The sequence below is a fragment of the Vicugna pacos genome, chromosome 7 (assembly GCF_048564905.1).
Source record: "Vicugna pacos chromosome 7, VicPac4, whole genome shotgun sequence".
In the NCBI taxonomy this organism is placed as follows: Eukaryota; Metazoa; Chordata; class Mammalia; order Artiodactyla; family Camelidae; genus Vicugna; species Vicugna pacos.
Window position 1 is genome coordinate 83,946,783 of NC_132993.1, and position 21,709 is coordinate 83,968,491.

The 21,709-nt window shown below is 39.2% G+C and overlaps 1 protein-coding gene and 1 long non-coding RNA gene across 2 annotated transcripts; one reads left to right on the top strand and one right to left on the bottom strand.

Moving 5' to 3' along the window:
• Positions 1-776: 776 nt before the first annotated feature.
• Positions 777-10,035, bottom strand: H2AZ2 (H2A.Z variant histone 2). Its single transcript, XM_006217134.4, has 5 exons — positions 9,830-10,035; positions 6,253-6,330; positions 3,976-4,089; positions 1,808-1,937; positions 777-1,131 (listed from the first exon to the last, which is right to left on the bottom strand). Exons 1-5 carry the CDS (start codon positions 9,998-10,000, stop codon positions 1,070-1,072), a joined length of 555 nt encoding a protein of 184 aa, XP_006217196.2. The 5' UTR covers positions 10,001-10,035; the 3' UTR covers positions 777-1,069.
• Positions 10,036-10,126: 91 nt separating this feature from the next.
• Positions 10,127-14,663, top strand: LOC116281353 (uncharacterized). The gene is made up of 2 exons (XR_004190798.2): positions 10,127-10,530; positions 10,758-14,663. It is a non-coding gene; the product is annotated as an uncharacterized lncRNA (long non-coding RNA).
• Positions 14,664-21,709: the final 7,046 nt, after the last annotated feature.

The following is a 21,709-nucleotide window of genomic DNA, read 5'->3' on the forward strand; positions in this document are numbered from 1 at the left end:
TGTTGTATTATAAAACATTAAAGAATTTCCATTTTTAATGAAGACTTCCAGGCAGAAAAATATAATTTTCTGTTGGACCATTAATTGGTACATTAACTTAAATCTTATAACAGTTACTTAGAAACTGACAAAGAAAAATCATTTTAAAAATATTGTACAAATCACTGAATGTTACTGTAGCAATAAAAGATCACTGAAAGTTGGAGTTTTAAACCAAAAGCAGAAAACTCTGAAACTGAACTTCAATTCTAGGAAAGACTGTGGGCCCTGAAGTCAGCCAAATCTAGGTTTGTATCCTAGTTCTGTATCCCTTTCCTATCTACCAGATAAATGTTTTCTAGCAAGTCATTTAACTTCTGTGAGCCTCAGGTTCCACATCTTTAAAGTGGGGATAATAAAATTTCTTCATCAGTAAAGCACTTAGCACAGGGCCTGCCAGAGAGTAAGTGCTCAGTAAGTAATCTGATTAATTCCACTATCCTATTCTAAATGCAAGTTTTCATATTCTAACATCTCTGAAATTGGGATGCATCTCATAATTGATGGCATTATCACTTAATTGGCAGTTTTCCTTTCTCTAGTGGTATGTAAAATAATGGTGCATACTACAGATAGCATCTCAGTTTCTTTTTTTTGTTTCAATATAATATGGTATCAATCACGATAAAAGTATAGATTCCCAATTTTCGTCTTAAGATTTTTCTGAATATATAACCAATAAGAAATTTTAAAAATTTCCAAGTAGGAGCAAAATATTTCCAGTGCAGAACAAATAGAACAGTTTTGAGACAAATTATTATTTTTTTTAAAAAATGGTTTATCAATTCCATTTTTGTATAAAACACATGGGAGAAACCTAGCCAATCAACACACAACTGTTGCCACATGAAAAGGTACTTTTATCAAACTTTGAGTCTAAGAACGTACAAATGTTTCTCTTATCATGTCTACAGTAATTGTCTATGCTTTCCCATTTAACTGTTTTAAAAATTCCACATATCCCCATTATTTCTTCTGTCCCAGTTACAGTACAATGACAGGGAGGAAGAGGGTTGGTTAAATCAACTCTCTAAGCAGTTTTCTGCTGTCCCTTCTTTCCAATCAGAGACTTGTGGATGTGAGGGATCACGCCTAGAATCAAATGAAAAGAAACAGTATTAAGTAAAACAAAAAAAAATTTAGGCTGGCTATATTTTATCACTTCAGGGCCTCAAACAAAAACAGCAATTATACAAAGAATGAAATCTTCCTGTTAAAATATATATGCAAAGGGGTCCTGTCTTGGGGTCTGAGAACCCAACTCTAAAACTGTATGTAAAATGGTGTGACTTTATGTGCTTTTTTTGAGGAGTGTAACCAACCACAGCTTTCAAGAGGTTCTCCAAATGTGATTAAAAAGGAATTAGGAACCACCAATATATATCTCACCCTCAGTGATCCTGACTCATTCAATTACCTCACCCCTGACTTACAGCATCGTATTAAGCGACTAATTTCTTAATAATTTTTCAAATACATTTTAAAGTATATGGGAAATATATTAAACACCAGGTTTTAAGTCTCATATGTGAAATTTAGACAAAGAACTTACTAAAATAAAAGTAGTATTGTATATAGCTACAAGGAGAAGAAATCGTTATTCAGATCATAATGAAAAGAAGTCTAGAATTGTAACAGACAACACTTTTGGAATTTAAGTTTCTATGTTTTCTAGTTGGCTATACAAATGCACTGTATCACTGATCTGAAGTACGTATTGGTTATAAAGGCCAGTAACAATATAGGCTGAGGAGGAAATAATACACACCACCCCCAGCTATGGTAGCCTTGATAAGAGAATCCAACTCTTCATCACCACGGATGGCAAGCTGCAAGTGGCGAGGAGTGATCCGCTTAACTTTGAGATCCTTGGAAGCATTACCTGCCAGCTCCAGCACCTACAAAGCATCCATGAGGTAACATGTCAAACAAAGGGTGAAGGGTTTAAGGATTCAGTTTAGACTTGTAATTACTATAGTACCTACACATAAAACACACGAGATATGTATATAGACAAGAATTTTTTTTTCAATTTTCTACAATGCTTTTATAGAACTCATTACGTCATTTGGCCCTTTTATATTCATTCTCTGTAAGAGAACAAGAAACTTGAGCAAAAATCCACTTCTACAGAAAGAAATAGGGACAAGCGATAATACTGTCCCTTAGCCAAGATTCTATATGTGAAAATCTAGAAAAATAACATATTTTAATATACCCATGTAGCCTATTTTTTTCATAGCCCTTAACATCTGGAATTTATTTCTCAGCACTAGTAGAAAAGTTGTAAAATACAATTAAAGTAATTTCCTATTCAGAGTTTTAAACATTATGGGCCATATAATCTATAGGCAATAAGCTAGAAATCCTTTATTCTATATTGGAAATTTTCAACTTGAGGAATTTCAAAGTTCTACATGGCTATAAAACTGTGGGTTTTAATTTTTTAAATCTGGTGCTTCCATAGATTGTACTGGCATTATAAAACCTTTGGTGGAAGTAATACAAAAATAACTCCACAGAGCCTCCTCACTAAAACAGAGTGGTAGGAAGCCTTGGTGCACATCCGAAGCAATCAGCATGCTTTAAAAACCACCAGTACCCTACTCCATTCTCCCCTAGGACTCTGACTGGCCTGGGGTGAGACCTGGCACTAGTAGCATCTTTTGAAAGCAACCCAAATGATGCTAGCATGAGGCCAATGCTGAAAAGTCTTTACCCCTGACCTTAGATTTCAGTATTTCCTTTACCTCTATTAATGACTAAAATCCCAAAGTTAAATATCTGGAAAACACATACTGACTGCTTATATACATGTTTGTTGTTTAATCTTTACCTAAAAAATTGTAATCAAAGTTCCTAAGAATAAAGAAAATGGGAGTTTAGATGGGACTTGGAACATTCTGAGGCAGAAGCCTATGCCTCCACATGAGTGAACAAAATGCATACATTTCTGAAAAGTCTGCAGCTAAACAAATAAAAACTCGTGATAAAGGAGAAGGGAAAAGTGCTTCTCAACTGGTAGCAACACAAAAAATAATGCCAGTGTAAAATCCCTAGGTTGTAATACAGTGAAGTTTCAACTATCAATGTTAAATCAATGTTAAATCTCCAACTGGATAAGAAATGACTTGGTAAGGTTAATGAAATGACAGTAGTGATAATTAACATACAGGTTAAACCCAAATCTTTCAACCTAGCTTCCAACCTTATCTTTCCTTAGTAACAACCTTCTCCTTGTTTCTCCTAGGTTGGCTATCTCCATCACTTGACTTGCTTGCTACTCAAATTACTCCCTGGCTTAGAATGTAGCTGCAGGAGTTTTGCGCCTTCTCATTTGTTTTCCTAAGGAGGGACTGTGATAGAGAAGTGGTGGTCCATAACTTCAGAATTAAGAACTCTTGCCCAATTAACTTCTCTTCCTGAAATGTCAAACTAAGAAAGATACAGCACTTTATGCATACAACCATGCAGAGAACCAGAAGGATGGACTAGGTCTTTTACCAAATTTCATATCATCATAATATATTTGTGATTAAAAAAAAAAGTATCATCACACTGGCAAAACTTTACCTCAATTCAAATCTTCATTAACTAACAGTTATGCTGTAACTTCACAAGTATCACCTATCGGTTATATACATACCTCAGAGTTTGCTGAATTAGTAGTACAGTATTTAAATTATTTTACACTCATTTGTCAAATCACTTAAAAATATGGATGTTGACCCCTACTTAACTTTTAAAACGAGTACACGAGCGTTCTATTTGACACTGGTACCAGGTAAACAGCCTGATATGGTGCATCTAAAACTGCTATTAAAAGAAACCAACATGCACGTGTCTTTTTCGCTTCAAACCCATATTCCATGGGTTTCAGCTGTTTCTGTCTAGGACACCTCCAGGACTCCCGTATGTAACACTTCCTCCACTGACCTCAGCCGTGAGGTACTCCAGGATCGCAGCACTGTACACTGCAGCAGTGGCACCCACCCTTCCGTGGCTCGTGGTGCGAGTCTTCAAATGTCTGTGGATGCGGCCCACAGGAAACTGGAAGAGACCATCCAAATGGGAGGCATTGAAGTCTTAACATCACACTACTCAACGTAATCAAAGGCTGGATAACATAAGTAAACTATGAAATAAAAAATTTGGTCACACATATTAGAAGTCAAACCTATTTGGCAATTAACAGTTCTTAGGACTGTGTTTTACATCCTAGTAATCAGCCCCAAATCTTTGTGCCTGCTTTTACGCATGAGGAGAGAATAAAAGTTAAAATAACCATATTCCTATGCAGTTAATTTCTTCACATAGTAGGCTCATGTGACTTTAAACCTCTACCACCTTTAGACCCCAACTTCACTCTTCTTTCCTCAGTTTCAAGAGGTGACCTGATAGCTAAGAAAACCAAGACTAAAATGTCACTGTGACTTTCTTTCCACTTTCTGAGAATACGTCCTTTCTCATTTCCAAAGTATCCTAATCCCATTTGTCTGTGTCTTTGAAAACTCCCACCCACAATGTTCTCACGGAGCCCTGTTAGTGCTTCAACATTTCAATAGCTCCAATTACTTCCTTTTCACTGGCCCACTTCCTTTTGCACACCTCACTGAAAATGTCTCCACACGTATACAGCAACTGCGTCCACTTAGTCTAGACACCTCCTTTCCAAAGGCAAAATTTAAAAGCAAACTCTGAAATCCCTATTTTCTTGTCATCCATTTTCTCCCAATCCAAACTTGCCTTCTGTTAAACACAATTCTCAAAGGCCAGCAGTAATATTTCAATTACCAAATCAAATAGCCAATTCCAGGTTGCATGCTTAAGGAGAAAAAGCACACCTGTTTTGTTTACATTCCTTCCCTAACTGTATGCTCTCTAGGACCAGAATCCATGCCTCACTCTTTTTTGCATCCTCAGTGACTGGCATGTTGTCTGACACAGAGGACCTCAAAAACCATTTCTTCATGGGTTGCAGCGATCACACAGAGTTCTAATGCTAACTCTGACTACTCCTTAGTCTTTTCTTTCTTTGACTGAAATACCATGTCAAATACGGTGAGGGGTCCACCAAAGTCCTTTTGTTCCTTTCTAATGCTCTACTTCGGAAACTCAGCCACAGTACAAACTACCAGTTTTACATTAAATGATCTTAAATTTGTAATTCTTTCAATCACAATCCTTGGGAAGCTGAACTTCAATCTGTACCTTTTGGACATTTTCACATGGGTGTTTTGGTGGAACTTCAAAATGACGCCATTTAAATTCATTATTTCATAACCTGCCCCTACTACAAACTCCTTAGCCCCTTAGGTTCTAAGCCTTAGAGAAATTTCCCTTTGACCTTCGTCTCAGCCCTATACCACTCTTCTCATTTTTTGGGCGACTTCTATTCCTTTCCATCCCACTCTGGTTCAAATATGTATTACCTTATCCCTAAAGCACTGCAAGAACCTGTATCTGTCTTCTATCTCCCACTTCAAATAAATTCTAATTGAGATCTGCATGGTGCTCTAAAATACAGAATGTACCCATCAAGTGTATGTTCTCACCACCCCCACCTTGAGTACCACTTGGATCATGTCATGATCTTGCTCAAAAATTTTCAATGGCTCATCACTGCCAAGAGGATAAAAATTCAAACCTTATAGTCTGCCCTTAAAACTTTCCTGTTTAAAAAGTATCTCTCATATGTAGAGAATAATTCTTGAAGTTGCAACAATGCAACAATTCCAATATATTAAGTTTGAAACTATTTAGTATTTTGAGTGTATCACTCAGTCTATAACTGAAGGTACCGGGAAAATATTCAGAGGACTAGTGGACACTTCACTGTTCTACCCCAGATTCTATCTCATCCTGAAAGTTAATGTAACACTACAAACACCTTTTTCAAAATAAAAATCATAGCATACTCACTTCAATATAATTGATAAAAGAACCATGAACATAATTATAATCTAGAAATAGCAGATTTTAAGAGCAAAATTACCAAATTCATTAAAGATATTTTCATAACTTGTCCTCACTTAGAAGAGAATACAAACTAAAAGGTAGTTGCTATATTGATATATTTTGACCAATTAATCTCATTATTAAAGGCCAGTAGTACAACTATATTTTTGTACTTAAAGAAACATCTATGAGTCATGAATTACAACAGTAAAGAAAATAATTTAATAATGAATTACCACAGCACAGATATGTTACCTGTAGCCCAGCTCTCTGTGAGCGAGACACTGCCTTAGCCTTGGCCTTCCCACTGTCCTTTCCAGCTTTGCCTCCAGCCTAGATGAAAAAAAGTTCCAGATGAAGAATTGAAAATACTATTTCAAAAATATTTAGGAAACAAAATTCATTCTAGTTTTACTTTAGGTAGTTAAAAAATCTAGGTGAATGCCTTCCTCAATTTTAAGTACATGTGTTAGAGTACCATTTATTACTTTATATAAAAATGACATCAAACCTTGAATACTTATTTAAAATGAGATTTCTAACAGACTCACAGACATAGTAAACAATCTTATGGTTACCGGGGAAAAGGGTTGGGAAGGGATAAATACGAGTTTGAGATACATAAATGTTCACCACTATATATAAAAATAGATTTTAAAAAAAGGTTCTGCTGTATAGCACAGGGAACTAGGTTCAGTATCTTGTAATAACCTTTAATGGAAAAAATATGAAAACAAAAAAATGAGATTTCTAAAACTTTGAGCCAATTTTTCAAATTTCAGACTGAAGAATCTTCAAGTCACTGTAACTTTTACGTCAGAAATACTTTATAATAAAATGATTTTTTAAAACGTCAACCTCTATCATTCTGTAGAAATATTAAAAACTTAGCTCTTCCGGGAGAAAAAAAACCCTTCTTTAAAAAAATTTTTTAAAAACCTCAAAAAATTAAACACAGAATTACCACATGATCTGGCAATTCCACTTCTAGATACATACCCAAGGAACGAGAACAGGGACTCAAAAAGAAATTCTGTACATTCATATTCATAGCAGCATTATAAATAATAGCTAAAAGGAAGAAACAATCTAAATATCCACTGATGTGACAGATGAATAAATTAACAAAATTGTGGTATATACATATACTGGAATAGTATTCAGCTATAAAAAGAAATTCCAATACAGACTACAATATGGATAAACCTTGAAGACATTATGCTAAGTGAAATAAGTCTGTCACAAAAGGACAAATAATGTATGATCCCACTTACATGAGGTACCTCGTCAAAAGCTTAAGAACAGAAAGCAGAATGGTGGTTACCAGAGGCTGGGGAAAAGGGTGGAATGGAGAATTACCGTTTAATGGGTACAGAGTTTCAGTCTGGGAAGATGAAAAAGTTCTGGAAATGACTGGCAGTGATGGTTTCATAACAATGTTAATGTACTTAATGCCACCGAATTGTACACTTAAGAATGACAAAATGGTAAAAATGGTAAATTGTTGTGTATTTTATCCCCCGCCAAAAAAAGTCAAACTTACTCTAAAGGGGTTAAACAAATACTACTCTATTGATTTAAATGAAATATTTCTAAAATAACCTGAATGGTCACAAATGGAACATAGTATAGAAATGCAATGGAATATTACGCAGCCATTTCAACAAATGATTTACAGATATGTGTTGATAGAGAGCAACTCACAGTACATAGCGGTGAGATTTTGCTTACGTAAAAATGAGGTATTGTAGAGTATGTGTACACATACATTTCTAGAAGGTCACACAATAGGTTAGAAAAGTTATTTGCCTCTAGGGAGGGAATACTAAATATCTGACTTTAAAGGGAAACCAATATTCTCTTTTGGACTGTTTGATTTTACTATTTAAGTCTATTATTCCTTCTCTGTTAAAGAATATTTAAGAAATCAGTTTATAGGATTGGCTAGCTGTTTGAGGGTCTGTATTTTTGAAATAGAGAGTAAGCTTTGAAATGCCACAGACTCCTTGTACTGCTTTCCTTAAAATACTTTTTAAGCTAAAAAAAAATCAACAATGTATAGCAACCTCCCCCACCAACTGTATGTCTCAGCTGATTTAATGTTTATTTCCCAAAACGACATGGGGGAAAAAAGGTCTTGGCAGGTATTAGAAGGAAAAAAAAAGCTATAACTAATTAATACCTCTTTCTTACATTTAATAATTTAACAAGAGAGATTAATTTTAGTTTAACAGAGAGAATTTAGAATCTCTAGATTTCTACCAAAATGCCTCCTCATATATTTTAATAATTTCTGATCATATTGCTATATAAGAAAAAGATATCCCCTAAGTTCTTGATTTGAGGTCAGTTCAAGTCACAATATATTTTCATTTATTCTTCAAATAAATCTTTTCAGCTCTATTTGCCCTAATGTAAAACATTTAGAAACCTCTCAACTAGTGCATGAGTATAAAATTATAATCACTATTTGATTGAATTACAAAATAAGTAGTAGTTACCAATTAAAGGCTACCAACTGCAAAACTCCTCAGGCTTCCCAATTTACTGTCAATTTTATCCTTACTGTTTCAAATCCATCATATTTGCTGCTTTAACCTATTTGCTTTTTAAGAAAGTAGACATGAAATCAGTTTTTAAAAACCCAGTAAGTTTAATGACTATTTGCAAGGCTTGGAGACTTCAGATAAATTTATTATACATAACAGAAACAAACTGTTACGGTATCAAAGTTGTATAAATATAAAACTGTACAGTAAGTGAATAATTACTTTCTTTTCATAAGCGCCTCAAACTCTGTATACACCCTTCCAGCTTTGTCCATTTTAATACGTTTGATGACTGAGAAACAAAATACAAACTCTATAAACCTTTATTCTAAGAACTGAATTAGCATTAAGCAACTTGGTAGAAAACATGCCTGTGGAGCCAGCCAGAGTACATTTCATTGAGAAAAAGTTGAAAACTGGATACCAAGATACTTTCATACCAATTTAACAGACACAAGCTCAATTCCCCTTAAGTTCAAATTTTTCAAAACAAGAATGACAACTCAACGCCTTCAGTATTTTTAGCTTATGCCAACATGTCTGTATTTTTAGCTACTGGTAAAGGGACAGCCAGTATATGGCGTGTCGCCAGAGATTAAATGAGTGACATCTCGAGCAAAACAGTTACAGGGTCGATGTAATCTGTGCCTGAGTCCGCTTGTGTTAGTGCTTCGGTTAAGCCACCCCACGTTAACTTCACACTGCAAGTTACAGAGACCGGGTGCAACCTCCCAAAAAGTCGATCTCAGTTCTAAGACTTGCGAACGTCACAATAACCACAATTTCTGTTTGTGGTTCGGCACCCGGCAGGGCTGTCTCCGGAGGGCGCTCGGGCGGACACCGCTCGTCGCTACCTCACTCCCGCGCGGGGCACGGCCAGCCTTCAGCGCCTTCTCTCAACTTCACAATGGGCCAAGTTCTCTGCACTCCCGTTCCCCAAAAGCCGCACTTTTCCTAAGGAGCTCTGCATCGCAGCACAGAACCACGCACAATTCAGGACTCAGAGTCGGTCGCAGGAGCTGCGGAGGTGCTGCGCTGCCGCGAGGGTTGCGCGGCTCAGGGCCGCCCCCTCCTCGGCCCTCTCATCTCGATTCGCGCCAGCGCCCCAGCTGGCGAAGCCGGGACCGCCGGCAGCCCCGCCGCCTGACGCCCGCCCCGCCGTCGTAGTCGTCGTCGCCGCCTGACGCCCGCCCGCCTGACGTCCATCGCCGCCTGACGCCGGCCGCCTCAACAGGTAGCGGCCCCGCCCGGCCACCGCCGCCCGGCCGCCCCGCAGCTCTCACCATGGTCTCGGCCGCTCCCGCCCTCGGTCCCGCCGAGCCGCCGCCGCCGCCGCCGCCGCCGCTCTCGCAGCACCGACCGCTGCCACCACCGCCGCCGCGGCCTCCGGGGTCCGGACAATAACCGAGGCCCGCCTCACGCCGCCTCGGCCAATGCCCGCTCGCTTTGCTCATTTGAACCCCTGCAGCCGCCCAATCGTGCGCCTCCTTCTAGCCCGACCCCGCCCCCCGGCACCTCCTCTCTAACGGCTGTTTGTTTTTGCACACGGCACTCGGAGGCGGGGCCTCCGGCCCCAACACAGGCGCGCCTGTGCGCGACCCGGGGCGGGGCCAAGCGCCGCTCTTCGCCTATTGCCAATGCTCGAGCCTGATGAACCGAGGGACTGACCAAGGTTAGCGGACAGCTGGCGGAAGTTGGCCAATAAAAACATCGCCCGCGAGCAAAGGAGGCGGGCCGCGAGGAACGATAGCGAGTTTAGCCAATGGATGGAAAGACTGGAGGCTGTGCTGGCTTTCCCGCCATTTCTCCGCGACCGCTGTCAGGTTGAGAACTGTTTGGGAAGGAAACAGCTATCGCTGTCGCTTCTGCTGGTGGCTTTTCACAGATTCCGAGGATTTCTCCGTGCTAGCCGGGACTCGCTCTGCGGCGGGCACTGTTCCGGGGCCTCGCGGCCCTCCCCTTCGGCGTCTTCCGCTGACGTTAGGTTAGCCGTGGGGACGCCCAGAGAAAAGGGAGAGAATCTGGGAAATGGGGTCGGCGTCCCGGCGCCCACTGCCAAGTTGAGGGACGGGCGCGAAGGGGAGGAGGAGGGGGGTTCTGCCCACGGCCGCAGGGGGCGTGCAGGCCCGGTTGTCGCCGGGGCCCGGGCCCGAGCTCGGGGTCAGTTCTCACTCGTTGCAGGTTTAATGAAACCTTTGCTTCTTTTCACAGTTTTATGCTTTGGCCGCTCCGGGCAGCGTTTCGGGTGCGGGAAGCCAACCGTCCCCGCGGAGATTTCGTTCTGGCGGGATTTTCCCAGGCTGGCATTTCAGAAGTATCACCAGGTGGGCAGATCCTGTCCCAAAGTGTGAATTCTCTTACTTCTGACACGGAGGAAGCAACGTGGGGGACTCCGAGTCTTTGAGGAAATGTAACTTGAGTAATTGGAGGAAAGGAAGCGGATGTTGAACTTCTATATAAGTTTGGAAAAATACAAGTGAAAGTGTAGACGAGCGTGAGGAAGGAGGGGCCAGTGAAATTGCAGGCTTGGAGCAGTGTGCCCCGATAAACGGAAAAGCTGAAAGCTAGGTAGAAGAGTTAGGAGTTAATTCAGTAAGCGATAGTCATTAACAGTGTCTGTTGCTTATCGCTGCCCCTCCTTTTGTGTTTCTACCCTTAGTGAATGGCATTACAAGTCTGCCAGAGCAGCCACCTGTGAGTTCACCTTCCACAAAGCACCTAGTACCTACTGTTTGGAGGCACCGTGCTAGGTACTGGGGTTTCAGAGGTTGGCAAAGTAGACCTGTCCCTGTCGTCACTGCCCTTTACAGCAGGGATCAGATAGTAAAGAAGTAACTGTACATAGGAGGAAAAGAAAAGGGTACTTTGAGAGAGAAGCAGAGAGAATGTAATTTAGATAGGGTGTGATTTAGCAAAGTGCAATTCCACGAAGAAAGCAAATATAAAGGCTCTTGAAGTGAGAAAGATTTGTAAGAAGGGACTTAGAGCAGGCTAGTGTGGCTGCTGCAGTTCTGACTAGATCCTTCTATTTCCTGAATAGCAAATCTGGCTTTTTTTTTTTTTTTTTTTTTTTTTTGCCATGTGCATTGCCACTGATTCACGTTAGCCTCTCATTTTTCTCCTGGATTAATGCAAAAATCTGTTAACTAATTTCCTATCCTTCTCTTTCTTCATTCCATCCTCTGCTCCTTCTAAAATACAAATCTTATTATATTTTCCTTTAACCTCATTGACTATAGAACAAAATCCAAATCCTTATCATGGTGTAGAAAGCCCTACATTTTCCTGGCCCCTGCTTATTTCGGGTTTTGTTGCTTCTCCCTACCACACTGAAACTCCACGTTGCCTGCTTTTGCCTTTGCTTGAAACAGTCCTTCATCTCCGCTTCTCTCTGGCTAACTTTTAATCATCCTTTTAGGATCAACACAGATATCACTTTCTTCAGCGTGTCTTCCTTGACATCCCTGATTTGGATTAAGTGCTCTTTAGCACCCAGTGTATTCTGCTGTCATCAGTCTTTATCATGCTGAATTGTGTTGGTCTCCTTTGGTGCACAGAACTTTCTTTTTAGGGTGTCACTCTTTTCTTGATGCAGTACCTAGTATCCTGTAAATGTCACTTGGCGAATGAAAAGAAAGAATACTAATTTTTAAGCCACTTAGATAGGCAGTGTGGTCTGTAGAAAGACTTGTGTTTGAATCTAGACTCCTTCACTTAACTACTTGTGTGATCTTAGTGAGGGATTTTTTTTTAATGCAGGGGGAGGTAATAGTGAGGGATTTAATATTATCTGTCGTGGGGGAGGGTATAGCTCAGTGGCAGAGTGCGTGCTTAGCATATGGGAGGTCCTGGGTTCAGTCCCCAGTATCTCCATTTAAAAAAAATAATCTGTTTTGTCATTTGTAAAACTGAAAATAGCAATGCCTGTTTTACAGGTTCTGAGTACTTTCTCATACATCATTAATTCATTAGTTCTCATACATCGTTAATTCATACCTCATTAATTCAATTCATTCTCATACATCATTAATTCAGTGATGTATGAGAAAGTACTTAGCACTGTACCTAGCATGTAATCAATATCCAATAAATGTTAACTTCTTTCCTTAACAGGAAGTTTATTTTCTCACTCACTACTCTCTACCCATCAGCCTTCATTTCATTGATTCAGATTTTGATGCAAATGGAGTCAGGTTGAAAGAAACTAGTTCTCATCACAGATGACAGTAATCCCTTTACTGATTTATGTATCCTCTTTAGAGATGAAAGAAACATATTGAGGGCCACAGACTGAAGGAAAAATGGATGGAAATTTTCTGGCAACTGTAAACAGAAAAACTGCCTTTTAATTTTATGAAGCAAGTGTGTTAGTGAATAAAGTCTAGTTTTCAGTGAATTAGGGTTGCCAAGAAGGCAGTATGAGCTCGTAAGGGGCATGTCTAACCAGAGACTTTTAGATATTAACATCTATAAATGATAAACTACCAGAATTAGCAAATTATTCAGCCTTGCTGGATTTAACCCAGTAAGATAACAGTGTAATGGTTCTCAAAGTGTGATCCTTAGACAAGCAGCACCAGCACCACCTAGAACTTGTTAGAAATGCAGAATCTGACCCCCAACCCACACCTACTGATTCAGAAACTAGGGATGGGGTGCATGAAGCCCTTCAGGGGTTCTGGTGCACACTAAAATTTGAGAACCACTGGTAGAGTATAAGTTGTGGTGCATAATTCCAAAGCCCATTTTGAAACTGAGACACTTATTCCCTTAGCTTCCAAGAGTGTTGACTGATCATTGCTCAGTAGTCTTTTCCCAGGAATTATACTTGGCCAAAAGGAGCTGCATAACCCAAGATTAAACACCTTTTCAGCAGGCAGCCTTCATTTTCTCATAGTAATGTTGCTAAGAGTGTTACTGTGGAATCGTAGTAAACTTTTTTTTTTTTTTTGCCGGGGGTTCACTTACTTATATATTTTTTTGTAGAGGTACTGGGGATCGAACCCAGAACCTCATGCATTCTAAGTACACACTCTACCCTCCCCCTGCCAATGGCTTTTCTCTGTAAAACTTAGCCAATTTTTGATTGAGCAGTATATACACATGTAAAAATTTCAGTGAAAAGATCTTCCCACTCCCACCACAGTTATTCATTTTACCTCTGCATAAGCAATCAGTGTTGTCTGGATAGTAAAAGTATTTTATATTTTAGCCTTTAGAGAGGACAGCCTTAATGATTACATAGATTCCAGGAGTTTTTAATCCCTGTGTTCAGTGTTAAATTCCCTTTTAACACTGCAGTATTCTCCAAAATATTATAAAGTCTTTAAGAGATAGAAATTTTCTTTTGGTCACTCTAGTAAAGGACAGTCAAATTCTTCTCCTCTTCCTCCTTTTTTTTTTTTCCTTTTTTTTCCCAAACATCCCTGGAGGTTTAGGCCAAATCCATGTGGCCAGGCAGCTATTTTCATGAGCCAGAACCTGCCTGGTTCTAATGAGGTCAGTCAGGCACCTGCATTCAGCTTTGTGCTGCTGAGCCTGGGAGTCTGCAAACATTTTTGCTTGGCCTTCTGCTTCCCTGATAGGCTTTGCCAGTAAGGGAGCACTAGTGGGAATTGCAAGACTGGAGGAGGGGTAAGGGACTTACTCCTCTCTGTCTGCCTTCTGTTCCTCTGAGCATCACCACCCAGGCAGTGCTCCTTTACTCTGGCAGCAGCAGCAGTTCCTTTGGTAGGAACAGCTCAGTTAGCTTTTTAACACATGCAAAACCAGCCCCCCGTGCTCCCTCCCCCTTCACCAGCACCAGCCAGCTTCTTCCTCAGAGTTCTGAGTTCTTTCTAGCTCCACAGGGTCCTTCTAGGTTGCTAAGGTTTTCCTTTTGTTTCTTCCAGGTATTTGTTGACCTCTGTACATCTTAGAGATCTCTTTTTACCCTTTAGCAGTTAACAACTTTATTTCCAGTTAATAATACTTTGTTAGTCCTCTCTGTTCAAATAGCTGGTGTGTTTTCTGTAACCTGGATGACCTTGACTGATAAGCCCATGATAATATGTGTTTCTAACTTTGTATTATGGAAATTCTTAAACATACAGAAAATAAAGAAAATAGTACAATGAATCAGGTGTACCCTTCACACAACTGTAATGATCATCAACTCATGGCCATTTTTATTTTATATTCACATTTACATCTGCCCCTCCCCTAACTGGATTATGCTGAAGCAAATCCAAAGTAAAGCAAAGGGGCAACAAATGTTTTTACAGGAAAATAGCTTCCTTAAAAAAACTGTGGGTCATCTTGAATTTGTATAATGTACATACATTTCTTACCTAAACAATAAGACAAAAAAGCAAACGAAAAGCAGAAGGAAGAAAATAATAAAGATTAGAGAGAAAAATAAATGAAACAATAAAAAAAAAAAAGAAACCAAAAGTTGGTCAACTAAAGTTCAACAAAATGGACAAATCTTTAGCTAGACTGAACAAGAAAAAAAATTAAAATTACTAAGAAGTTAAAGAGGGGAAGTCACTACTGACATTATAGAAACAAAAAGGACTTTCAGGGAATACTTTTGTTTTGCTTTTTCGGTGGGAGGTGGGGGAGGTAATTAGGTTTGATTGATTTAATGGAAGTCCTGAGGACTGAACCCAGGACCTTGTGCATGCTAGGCATGCACTCTACCACCAAGCTATACCCTTCCCACTCAGGGAATACTTTTGACTAACTGCCAGCAAATTAAATAACTTAGATTAAATGAGCAAATTGCTAGAAAGATATAAATTACTGAAACTGACTCTAAAAAAAGTAGAAAGTCTGGATAGACCTATGACAAGTAAAGAAATTGAATTAGTGATTAAAAGTCTTCCTACAGAGAAGAGCCCAGCCTTCACTGTTGACTTCTAGCAAATGTTTAAAAAAGAATTAATACCAATCCATCACAAACTCTTCCAAAAAATAGGAGGGAACACTTCCCCATTCATTATATAATGCCAGTATTACTCTGATGTCAAAATGAGACAAAAGATTAACAACAACACCCACAGGCCAATATTCTTTATAATTCAGTGCAAGGTGCCATATTACTAGAATAAGGACAAAAAAAAAGAATAAAGACAAAAACCACCTGATCATCTCAATGGAGGCAGAAAAAGCATGTGACGAAATGCAACACTCAACAAAAAAACAGTCAACAGCTAGGATTAGAAGGGAACTTCTTTAACCCGTTATAGGTCATCTGAAAAACCCACAGCTAATATACTTAATGGTAAAAGACCGAATACTCACTCTCAAAATCAGAAACAAGACGAAGATGTCTCTCTCTCTTCCTTTTATTTTTTTTTTGTAAGAACCGCTGAGCACTTCATGGACGCCCAGCCAGCAGCCAGTAGTCCTCTGTTGAGGGAGGGTAAAAATGTCTACTCTTGCCACCTTTATTCAGCACTATACCGGAGCCTCTAGTAAGGACCATTAGGCAACAAAAGGAAATAAAAAGCATCCAGTTAGGAAAGGAAAAAAGTGGAACTATTTCTTTGCAGATGACATGATTTTGTACATGGAAAATCGTAAGGAATCCACAAAACGATTGAAACAAACAAGTGTGGCAGTATTGCAGGCTACAAGATGAATGTATAATATGAGTATTCTATACACTAGCAATGAATCAACTGAAAAGCACTTCTATTTATAATGGCAACTAAACAAATAAAGTACTTGGGAATAAATTTCACAAAAGAAGCCCAAGACATACTCTGAAAAGTTCAAAACATTGATGAAAGAAAGATCTAACCAGAATCTCAGCTGGCTTCTTTGTAGACATTGACAGAACCATCCTAAAATTCATATGGAAATATAAGAGAGCAAGAATAGCCAAAATAGTCTTGAAAAAGAATGAAGTTGAAGGACTCACTTCTCGGTTTCAAAACTTCCTCCAAAGCTACAGTAATCAAGATGGTGTGGGACTGGCATAAGGGTAAACATTGATCAGTGGAATAGATGGGAGTCTGTCTACGGTCAGCTGATACTTGACAAGGATGTAAAGACAATTTAATGGGCAGAGCATAGTCTTCAACAAGTGGTGCTGGAATCTAAAGCAGATTTGCTTTTTTTCTTTCATTCATTCACATAGACAATGGATTGCCAGGAAGTTAGTCAACATTTTACAATGAAATATTTAGGGTGATGAGTTTTGGGTTTTAAATATTTTTTTGGTATTTTCTAAATTGTCTTTGGCTATGTGTCAGCTTTATAAATACCATTATTTAAAAAGGTGTTTAAAAATATTGCAGTTTTTCAAGTGGGAGAAATAAAATTTAGAAATAATATGATAATGAGACAGCTGACTACATTTTTCAACGGTTTAAGCTCATTCATCCTTAAACTTTGAGAGCCTACAATGTGTTAGGCATTGTGTTAAGTACTTCCTATATGTGCTTTTTAATCCTTATAACAAAATGCCAAGTAGACTCTTATCCTCATTTTATAGACGAGAAAACAGATTCGGAAAGGTTATGTGAATGATTTCAAGTTACATGGCTGGCAGATGACAGAATGGGATTGGACTTCCGTTCTGTCTGGTTCTATCTCCTGCCTTGAAAGCTACACAGATACAGACATACTTTTGCACACGGGAGCTTCCAAACTTGGTAAATCTTTTGTACTGTAATGTTTCTAAGCATATTCATCTTGTTATGCCATTTTCAGACCCTTCAAATTTATTCCCAGTGAAATTGAGATCTGGGAATGATTAAATGCTTTTTAGTATATCCATATTATGGAACATTATGCAGCTTGTTAAAATGAACGAGCTTGACTTAAATACACTAAGATCTCCAATATAAACTGTTCAGTGAAAAAAAATCAAATTGCAGAATAATGCATATAATATAATTCAGTTTATAGTTAGCTAGATAAACTCGAGGTGGTAGATACAACTGTCCCTCTGTGAATGCACAGGAAGGGGACTTAAAGGCTTGACATCAGGCTGCTGACAGTAACTACCTCCATAAAGAGGAGTAAGGATGAGAATAAAAAATATGTTCTCATTCTGCTCTGTGTTCTTGTCTGAATACTTTACAAGAATGCATGTAATATTTTTGTTTACAAACCGTGACAGGCGACGGGTCCTCTAAACTCATCTCTGCTTATTTGAATAAAAGTAGAAATATTACCTTTAATAAATGAAAGTCTTGGGCAAATGCTAAATCTTGGACAAGTGGGACACTGACACAACAGATCAAATGGGACTGTCCAGGGCAGACGCTGCCCATGGGAAGGATGAGGGTGGATGGGGAAGAACTGAAGAACAAGACTTCTCAATTTCCTTTTTATAGTTTTGATTTTGAAATATGTAAACATTATCTGTTAAAAATTAAAGAAAAAAGCAAGATGTAAAATACTGTATAGAATGCCAACATCTGTTTACTTTAAAAATCACCTGCCTATAATTTCTTTTTAAACAATATTTTGAGGCTTCTCAAATATGACTTGTAGTCAGTGAAAAGCCAAAAATACAAGGAAATTCTTTTGTTATTCCAAATAAAAAGTTCCTCAGCTTGCTATAAAGGGAAAAGTTAGGATTACAGTGTATAATAGTTCAATACAGATGTTTGGTCAAGATGAATAACAAACATAAATGCAGTAGCCGAAAGGAGTCACCTTGCAGACCTTTGGTACAGGGCGCAGTATGGCCCAGGGTCGCCGCTGCTGTACGTTTGTCACATTGTTGCCAGCATATCTTTTGGGCAGATTCCTAGAAGTAGGGTTGCTGGATCAAAGGGTAGCTTCTTAGGTAATTTTGCTAGGTTTTGCCAAATGGTTTTGCAGGCAATTATGTTTTCCCACAGCAGTATACGAATGTGTCTGTTTACCCACAAAACTGGCGTTTGTTGTCAGACTGTTGGCTTTTTTTTTTCCCCTCATTTGGTAGATGAGAAATGGTATCTTGGTATAGTTTTTTTTTTTACATTTTTTATTGATTCATAATCATTTTACGGTGTTGTGTCAAATTCAGTGTTCAGCACAATTTTTCAGTCATTCTTGGACATATACACACTCATTGTCACATTTTTTTCTCTGTGATTTATCATAACATTTTGTGTATATTTCCCTGGGCTATACTTGGTATAGTTTAAATTCGCATTTCTCTTGTGATAGATGAGGTTGAACATGTTTTCATATAACTATGGACCATTTGTATTACTTTTTCCTATTTCTTATACATGTGTGATTTGCTTTTTTTTGATAATATTCAGAATCCCCAGTACCCAAATAAAGGATCCAGAAACTGCCATGGCAGAATAGTCATACTGTCTTAACTGCTGCCACTCTTTGGCCGCAAGTAAGTCTGTAATGCCACAAAATGGTTCTAGCAGAGGGCGGTGACACTTGCCAGCTATGGAGAGTTCAGCTCTTCTTTTGGGAGCCTGGATCAGTCTGGAGAGTTGGACTGGGAACATCCCCTTTGTCAGCCATCTGTTAATAGTTACTGAAATCTAACAGTGCTGGAGCACCGTCTTGGCTGAGAATAGGTTAAATGTGCTCCTTGACTCAAAGTTAGTACAGTGAAAACATGACACTTCCTGGTGACTGAATCCTGGGAAGAGCAGATCTGTGGGCATAATGGACATGCGGAAAGGCACACTGTTGGGCTTAAGGACCAAAGGCTGCCTCCGGCCCTGCTCTAGAACTCATGTTAGCATCCATGACAGGCCTGGTCCTTAGAGGGTGGGTCAGAGCAGCTTCTAGGGAAAATAGAAGAGCCGGCCCCATCAAAGTGTGGCCTTTGAAGGCCAAGTGGTAGGTACAGTGTATAAACACCTTAACAAAACCCCCCAAAATTCAGAATTCTCCATAAACTGTTTCTTGTCCACAAAAAGAAAACCTTGAGTTGCCAAAGTTTGGGGAAAGCTGAGCACTTGTATCCAAAAGAGAGCCGGCAGCCCCACCAGATAAGGTGCGGTGTCAGATGAGCAGACAACTGAGACCCCACTTCCCCGATGAGTCACTTGCCTGAGTGATGTCACCAGCTGGGTTTTCACTGCCAGGAAATCAGCAGCTGCTGGGCTAGAACATTCCACTTTGCTGACAACAGCTCTCCTTCCTCCAGAAGACAGGTTCTGAGGAAGAATAGCAGAAAGCAAACATGCCCTCCCTTTTCATGTTATTTATACTAGGGAGTGAAGAACTTACCTTTCTGTTCTGAACTGGGCATTATAGGGGACACTATGTATTCATAAAGGCTCTTTCTGAACTCAGAGCTTCACAGAAAAGCTTCACGATCAGAAGCAGCTAGATGTAGGTATAAATTTTTTAATGTACAGACGGACAGAATTCACTGTAGGTTATATAACAAACTGAAAAAAGCCAACAAATTTTCTTGTTCCTAAACTGAGCAATAGTCTCTTAACACAAAAGCTGGGGGCAACTGGATTATTAATTTTATTTGCAAGTTGTTTGCCTGAAAGGGAAATGCACACTATTGGATCTATGAAATGATCTATGAAACGTAACCAGGAAATGGCCTGTTTATTAGAGCTCACGAAATAAAGACATTTGTCTCTAAAATCTGGAGGCTGGCAGTGTTTTGTTTTACTACCAGAGAAGATGTATTTGCCTGTGCCTGATTGAATGGAACCTAAAATAATGAAAATTAAATTACTTTTCAATTTCTGCATAAGAGTGGTTCGCTCTGTGGCACAGCTTAATAATAAGATATGTATGTTAGAAGATACCACGGGATATTAATAGCCATCAGTGTACTAACATGGATTCCTTCTTTAACCTATTGAGCTAATACAACATTTTTTTCAGTATATATCAATACATGCACAAATGTGATGGCCATTTAATACTGTTGAGATTTTAAATGTTATCAAAAGATTTCAAAAGGATGTATGCTAAAGTATTTAACAGTACTTACCTTTAAGGTATGGGTTTGGAAAAATAGCACATTCAATTTTTGTTTCTTTATGGTGATTCTCTTCTGTTCACATTTGTTAAAATGAGTATCCTTTAATTTTTATAATGAAAGAAAGTTTGGAGATTATAACACGCTAAAAAGATGCCTACCACTTATGAGGGGTACCAAATAAATAAAGCCAAGGACAGGGCAGTTTTGAGGCTGGAACATTTAGGGAGAGCATCCCAGCAGAGTCCTGAAGGCGAGAAGATGGGGCAGCCCGTGTGATGGTTGCGTCTTGGCCAGTCCTGTACCCACAGGCTCGAAAGCCTCAGTGCATCCCCCGCCTCCAACTTCTGTTCTATAAACTGCCCCTGGGAATCCTGATCTATAGTTGAATAAATGGACTACTAAGCTCGTTCTTACTAACTTGGATCTTTTTCTTGGTTTGACACCTAGGTTAGGGAGAATACAGTATGACATAAAAGGAGCTATTTTCAGGTCCACATTGCTCTATGTCACTGATTTCGTACTGAGCACCTTTCCGGTCCACTCCCGCGATGTGACTTTAACAATTTATGTTCTGGTAAGGACATGATTTTAACATATAGAGGGCGTGGTACTTATGATTGAGTTGGGTATTATAAGCTGTTCACCCTGATAGAAGACTAGCATTTTCTTTCTTGATACAAATGAATCAAATCACCATGCTTTTCTTTTCTTTTTTTTTTAAACTTGGGGAACTATTTCAAATTTTGTTCTCAGGATCTATATCCTGAAAACATTAATGAGTGTGACAATTTCTATATCTAACTGCCTTTTTGCAGAAGCCATCTGCAGTTCTGCAGAGCTCTGTGGAACACCTGTGGATTTATCATGTGTCATCTTAGGCTCTTAGCATAGGAGTGTTCTTTCTGTGGCGGTGTGGTGTAGCAGATCAGAGAACTGATTTAGATGTGTGTTCAGTCTTGCCACCAACCAGTTTGGAGACCTTCATTTGGCCCTCTGAGAGGTCTACACAAAGCACCGTGGAAGTCAAAGAGAAGGTACCTCTTGCGTGGGGAGTATGTTCTTTTACAGTTTCAATGGTGCTCTCTCTTATAAGGAGTAAAGGCTGGGGCCAGGAATGATGCTGCAGATCAAATTCTTTATTGCTTGGATTGAGGTCTGGTTATTAGCTAGGGAGACTGGCTTACTCAGATCTCATTAGGAACCTCTTCATCACCTCTTCTGAGGGAAGCATGGAAGAGGAGAAGGAGCACCTATG

Bases quoted from the DNA above. Each gene is read 5' to 3' on its own strand.
- H2AZ2 (XM_006217134.4), bottom strand. From the start codon at position 10,000: ATGAGCAAAGCGAGCGGGCATTGGCCGAGGCGGCGTGAGGCGGGCCTC. The intron at 1,938-3,975 runs GTCAGTGGAGGA...GATGCTTTGTAG, and splicing joins TGGAGTACCTCACGGCTGAG to GTGCTGGAGCTGGCAGGTAA. The intron at 1,132-1,807 runs GTGTGTATTATT...ATTTGATTCTAG, and splicing joins GGCTACCATAGCTGGGGGTG to GCGTGATCCCTCACATCCAC.